The sequence below is a fragment of the Austrofundulus limnaeus genome, unplaced genomic scaffold (assembly GCF_001266775.1).
Source record: "Austrofundulus limnaeus strain Quisiro unplaced genomic scaffold, Austrofundulus_limnaeus-1.0 Scaffold6, whole genome shotgun sequence".
In the NCBI taxonomy this organism is placed as follows: domain Eukaryota; kingdom Metazoa; phylum Chordata; class Actinopteri; order Cyprinodontiformes; family Rivulidae; genus Austrofundulus; species Austrofundulus limnaeus.
In genome coordinates, this window is record NW_013952408.1 from 4152248 (window position 1) to 4158684 (window position 6437).

Sequence of the window (6437 nt, forward strand, 5' to 3'; positions counted from 1 at the left end):
ATACAAGTAATTGTTCTGACTCTACAATGGATGTATTTTAGCTTTATTCAATGTGTCTTACTCTTTTGTATTACCTCTGCAGCTCACCACACCTGGCTCTCCTCCCAGGTAAACATTTGTGCAACTAATGTCTTAAGTTTTTGTTTGCATAAAGAATGTGCAGTACTGCTTGCCATACACAAGTTACATGTAAGGAATTATTTGCAGAAAGCATATAAGCTAATTTTCAGCGTATCTAGTGAAGCAATAAGTCTGTAGTATTTCTCTTTCTATGGCACGGGCCTGTAAATGCTTTGTACATATGAAAATACACAGATGATGAGGATCCCATACATGCTACTTTGTACATAGGAGAGTTATGCATTTGAACGCAGCCATTGTTATTTTTCTGAGGACATGAAGTTGTTTTTGTACATGAATGAATTATTAAATTTAAAGAAAACCCTCATGTAAAACACAAACATGAATTTTTTTTCTCCCTAAGTTTGTTTGTTTTAGGGAATAAAATGCCAAAGATTCTTGTTTCAAAAAATTATATTTATATATGCAGAACAATCAGGCTTTCCATTTCAAACCCACATGACACACAGCATGACCCAACCGAATAAAAATCAAACAGCACTGGAAAATATCCATAGAAAAAAAACAACCTCACAACTCTTCACAAAAATGTACAAAACTCGGTTTGAAACGACAGCTTTACATTCTCGGTGAACTCTCCGACATGGATGCTGTTTACAGCTGAGACAAACAGTGGGCCGAGGTCGGTGAAAGGCCTGGAGGATGAAGGGCAAAAGGAGAGAGGATGAGAAGGGGGAAGGAAGGAGGAAGAGTTGGAGGAGAGAGGTGTACAGCGTGAGCAGAACAGTCACATCAGAATCTACACAGACTCAAGAAGACATAAAGATGGAAAAAGACATCACATCAAGTACTACTCCTCCTCCTCCTCCTTTTTCTCTTCGTCCACCTCCTCTCTCTCCTCCTCTTCCTCAAACGACGCCACGCCAGAAGACCTGCGGTCAGAGAAGAAGGCCCTGGGGCTCCAGTGCCAAACCCGAAGCTCGTGGAACACGCTGCCYTCCTCCTCCTCTTCGTCCTCTTCCTCGTCCTCCTCTCCCGGAGACTCGGAGTGGGAGGTGGAGTAGCAGGAGTCGAACCTGCTGCTCCTGCTCCGGGACCTCCACTCCGGCTTGTTGTGGACACAGACCTCGCTGTGTCGCTCCTGCGAAGGAGCCAACTGCTCATCAAGACCACTCAGCCTCTCCTCCTCCTCCTCMTCCTCATCTTCTTCCAAGAATGGACGCGTGCAGTCGCTCCGTGACGAAGGTGAGTCGCTCTGAGCTGGAGGCTGATCACAGAGCAGACTGCTGCCGGAGCCTACAGGACAAACCGAGGGGGGGACCTCAACGCCTCGAGCCTCAGGCTGGCGTGGCGCTCCATCGGTGGGCCCGGACACAGCGGTGTCTGAGGGAGGAGGACACAGTCAGAACACCTGGAGACGGATGGACAGAGGGATGGAGTGTCGGGAGAGAGGACGGGGAGATGATGATGATGATGATGTCAGAGATGCAGGAAAACGATGAGCGCCATGAGATGATGCGAGATGGAGATGCGTACCTGAGCTCTGGGTGGACCGGATGTGCGTCCGTCCGTTGGTGTGGGTGTCCTCATCGTTGGAGTCTTCCTCTTCCTCCTCATCGTCATCAAGAGACGCCCAGGCTCGAAGCTTGGCCTCAGCAATGGCAAACTGCTCCGCCACTCCTTCAGAAACACACGTTCAGTGCATGAATTCAGTGGCTGATTTTATCATGGTCTGTGTTTATTTTCCTTAGTTTTCTAGTGTTTTCAGTGTTCCCCTGTGTTTCTCTGCCCTGCAGCCCCGCCCCCTCTCACCTGTGTCCTCTTGTGTCTGCTCCAGGTGTGTCTTGTTGCCCTAATTAGTTTGTTTTTATATTCTGTGTCCTGTCTTCAGTGTTTGTCTGATCATTGTGCTGCTTCCCTCAGCCAGTGAGGTTTCCTGCGTGTTCCTTATTGTTCCAGTGAGTTCTGCTGCAGTGTCAGCTGTTTATTTTGGTTTTCTAAACAAACTCTTTATTTTGCACTTTGGATCCTGCCTGCGCTCTGGGTCATTCTGCAAAACCTCACAGATTTAAAGACAAGAAAATCTATATTTTTTTAAATAATGATGTTTATATATAAACTTTGTGTTTGTGCTGCTAGTTCTCTTAAAATAGATACATATTTAAATGTGTTACAGTGTATTATTAGCATTCACTTTGAATTCACTAAAATACAAATCTGAATATACAGTATGTGGAGCTACATTGGGGTCATAAATTTGTTCAAAATAAAGTTTTTGAAACTGAAAATAATTTTTGAAACAGGAAAATAATTTTTGAGTCCTGAAAATTGGAAGTGAAAATAATAAGTTTGAAATGGAAAAAAATAATTTATTAATAATTTTATTTGAACAATACTTATGACCCCAATTTAGCTCCATAAATACAGACAAAACTTTTTTTTCCCCCAAACCCATGTCTCTCGCTGGCTCATGTGAACCCTCACAGATGATGCATACAAAGAGCATGAAAACATTTATAAATTAAATATAATTTACTGGGGACTTTACGTTTTAAAACTATGGGTGCATTTTTTTAAACTAACTGATACTTGCTTTAGCTGATGACTCCTTCCTTTGGCCTTACAAAAAAATAACAGGAGTTAAATGCACAGCTAGAGGTGTGAGCCTTGTCCACAGTTCATGCTTACATTCTAAAAATGGCTGAATGAGAGCACGGTAGCTAAACAAATCAATGGTTCTTTTTATAATACAACTTGATTTCTTTAGGATTAGTGGGACGATATCTTATCAGTCTCCAGCTGCTGGCAGCTAGATGAGAGTTTGGGRTGTGGCAGTCATCAACAACTCACAGTGTGTTCTAGAGTTATTTAAAAAGTATTTCTTGCAGTGAGGGACTCGGAGAGATGTGAAATGTTTTTAATTTAGTAGAAAAGATGTTTTCACTTTTCTCCCAAATCACTCCAACAAGACTCGAATTGTTTTAAATCGAGCTAATCTGAAAAGATAAAGGAAATCGATCTAAGATGGTTTAGATATTTAAATGCCACTGACTTTTTTAATATGGTTGTAAAAAAAATACCCAATTTGCCAAGTCGATGTAAATCTAGTACAAATAACTTCATATTAAAGGACTTGCATTTCTTGAAGAAATACACATAACCCAACACTTATTTCTGCCAGAGATAAAAAAAAAAAAAACATGATGAGAAATTACAATAGTACGATGCCTGTCCAGTGACATTGGATAAAAAAATTAATTAACACATGGCCATGAGATAATTCATGCAGTCATTTGATTGTTTACAATGGCAAGTTTAAATTATTTMATTTGTTTTTAATATAGGAATGAATGACATCATTCACTTGCTGTTGGGCATGCAATATTTCCTATATGTTGCAGCTGTAAAACACTGGTGGAGACTTTAGTTGTATTTGTCCAAAAAGCTGTTTTTTGGGGATTGTTTTTAAGCTTAACACTCTCTACCTTTGCTCCTTGGCTGCAGGAGTCAGAGTTATGTCACATTCAGGAACAAGGTTAAAAAAACTGTTTCTAGACCAGGGGTGCCCAAACTTATTCCCTCAGAGGGCCAAAATGAAAATCTACCCAAAGGCTGCGGGCCAAATGCAATTATATAATAGAGGAAATGCTGATACTTCTTAAGTAAAGTGCTTTTACTTTTTATGATTAAACCAAGAGCCAGTGCAGTGGCCCATGTTTTGTTTGTTTGTGTTTTTAATCTGTACACTTGCTCAGGCAGCAAAGGCTCATGGGACATTTCATATGTTGATAAAATATGAGTATTATGAGTCTTATAAAGTTTTCAAATCTACATGTGTGCTTAAATCTAATGTAAATATCTTCTTTGGTTTCTTGTATTTTATTCATAATCTTAATATAATTCAGTGACAAAGTCAGCTATCTGTGCTACAGTCCCTTATTTAGTCATTGGGCCATTATGGAAATACAGAGTTTCTACAGAGGATGACAGATAATTAAAAACTACTGGTGGGCCAAATCAAATGGCTTGGCGGGCCAATTTTGGCCCGYGGGCCCCACTTTGGGCACCTCTGTTCTAGACACACACTTGGTGTGTTCAGTGTCATCTATTAACTACTATGAAAAATGAACCGATTGAACCATGGAGGTAAACTCTTTGGGTTACACCAAAAATTAAAATAATATTAAACATGGGGTACGTTTGAACAGTTSGACAAAAATCAGTGTATTCATTTATAATCTGACTCTAACAATGCCCGTATCTATTACAAAGAGACAAGGTTCAAAATTCAATTTTTCTTTTTTTTAATCAAATGTCACCAGACGGGCTCCACTCAATAAGGCTGACAGTTTGGTCAAACCTTGTCAGTAACGTTATGTGGGTCTCAGCTACCAGTATATCACATTTATCTGTAAAACTGGCTGTGTTTTAACCATTTTTTATTTGTTTGCTGAAATCTCTTTGGCAAGACACAAATAATACTAAATTCATTTTACAGGGCAAATACAAGTAAAGTCTAATGTAAGATTTCAATATGATTGTTTAATATAAAAGGTTGGAGTAAAAAGGAAACTCTGTAGATTGACTTATTTACAGAACAGTTTTGTTAGCGCAACCTCATCTGAGCCAGGTTTTAYAAAAGATAAACCAAGGCCACAGCTTCAAATTATTTATATAAAACCAAATTAACTTGGCTGCTCTGAAAGTGGCTTAGCTGAAGAATGATTTRTCTGTAAACGTAACACGACGGTCTCAGGATTTCAGGCTTCAGTTTTAAATGTTCCCATGAGACAACTTTTGGCATTTGATTAGTCTATCAGGACAAAAGGGCTCGGTAATGAACACGATGTCCGCTCTCTCTGCCTGCACTCCACTTTCCTCCTCCTCACATTATCTCCTCATCAAACCACAACTATGTCACTGGCGCCAGAGAGGATGAGTCACAGCAAAACACCCAGAGCTGCCGCACTGTCGGTGGGCAGAGAAGTCATCTGAAAGTGTCTCTAATGGGCCACCATCTGCCGCCAAGACAAACGGTCCRCCGACGTGATGCTGCGGTGGGTGGAGCTCGGTGCTCTGATAGAGGACTTTGAGGGGATTAGGTGCCTGACAGAAGGTGGGAGCGGTCACGAGATGATGCTAAACCATGCTAAGAGGATGCACATGTCCACACAAGAGCATGTGACTTTTTTTTTACTTGCATTTGTTTGAAGCTGTAACAGCTGGATCTCATTTCAAACATCCTGTCACACAAGAAGATTAAAAGAGTACCTGCAGCAAAGCGAGCCTCCTTCTCCCCTTCAGTCAGGTGGCTGTAGGAGTTGAACTGGGAGTTAGCGCCCGCCGGAGGACCCGTGGGTTTGGGCCACCCTTTCCACTCAATGAGGTGGGCCACCCGACCCTGAGCCAGAGAGGTGGGCTTTGTCACGTGGTCCCTCACCGCCTGGGAGATGCCTGCAACACAGTCGGGGAGAGATCAACGCGTGACGTTCAGAACCAGGGGTTTAAAACGGGGGAGGTTGAAACGTTTCTTTCACCATTTAAGGACGATCTGGCGAGCGCTGCAAATTCATGAATGCCGACGCTTTTCCGTGAGTCTGCTGGTGATTTCCCCGACTTTGGAATCATTTCAATTTCTTCAAATTTCACCTGAAAAACACGTCACATTTTGGTGAAATGTTCTGTTTTTTAACATCCAATACACTTAGTGTTGTTGATTTGAATTGATTTGATTTATTTAACAGGAAAAAATTACTAAAAATCAAGCCTGACTCAGCATAATTGCTGTTTTACAGCAGGTTCCTGTTCTGCAGCACATAAAACACATCATCACACAGCATCACAATCACATCATTATACACCATAGACACAAAGACAAACAAGCATACCAAATTTCAGGAAGGCAGCATTTGCAAAATAGGACGTCTAAATATGAGCACAACAAAAAGACTTTATTATTTTACTGTTTATGTACAAGGCTCACAGAAATGTATTACCTTCCAACATTCAGGCAAATTATGTTAAGAGACAGTTGTTATTATTTTAAATGGAGATGGAAATGTTTGTGAAGCCATATTTTCGTACTTGCTTGAAAGAAAGATGTACTTTAATCCAGGGTATAGGATTGTGGAATGGTCGGGAAGATCTTAAAAACGCCAGATCTATGTGTATATTTAAGAAAAAGATAAAAGCTAGTTTTTTGAAGGTGTATGAAAAGTAAAATGTGAAGCTATATGAATTGTTTGAGTTGATATTTTTATGTTGTTTTTTTTTATTTAGTATTGTTTTGTAAATTGTTTCATTAGAATATATTTTGGGGATAAAAGGGGCAGACACTATAAGATTTATTCTTCTTC

At 40.5% G+C, this 6437-nt stretch overlaps 1 protein-coding gene across 2 annotated transcripts in view; it reads right to left on the bottom strand.

Annotated features, from left to right (window-relative positions):
* Positions 1–516: 516 nt before the first annotated feature.
* Positions 517–6437, bottom strand: part of fam131aa (family with sequence similarity 131 member Aa) — a 10748-nt gene continuing 4827 nt past the window's right edge. For both annotated transcript variants that reach the window (XM_014031200.1, XM_014031188.1), the window contains exons 2-5: positions 5619–5730; positions 5353–5535; positions 1618–1761; positions 517–1464 (exon numbers count right to left, since the gene is read on the bottom strand). In XM_014031200.1, the coding sequence (XP_013886654.1) occupies positions 932–1464; positions 1618–1761; positions 5353–5535; positions 5619–5709 (951 nt within the window). In that variant the 5' untranslated portion in view covers positions 5710–5730 and the 3' untranslated portion in view covers positions 517–931. The remainder of the gene's footprint in view (positions 1465–1617; positions 1762–5352; positions 5536–5618; positions 5731–6437) is intronic.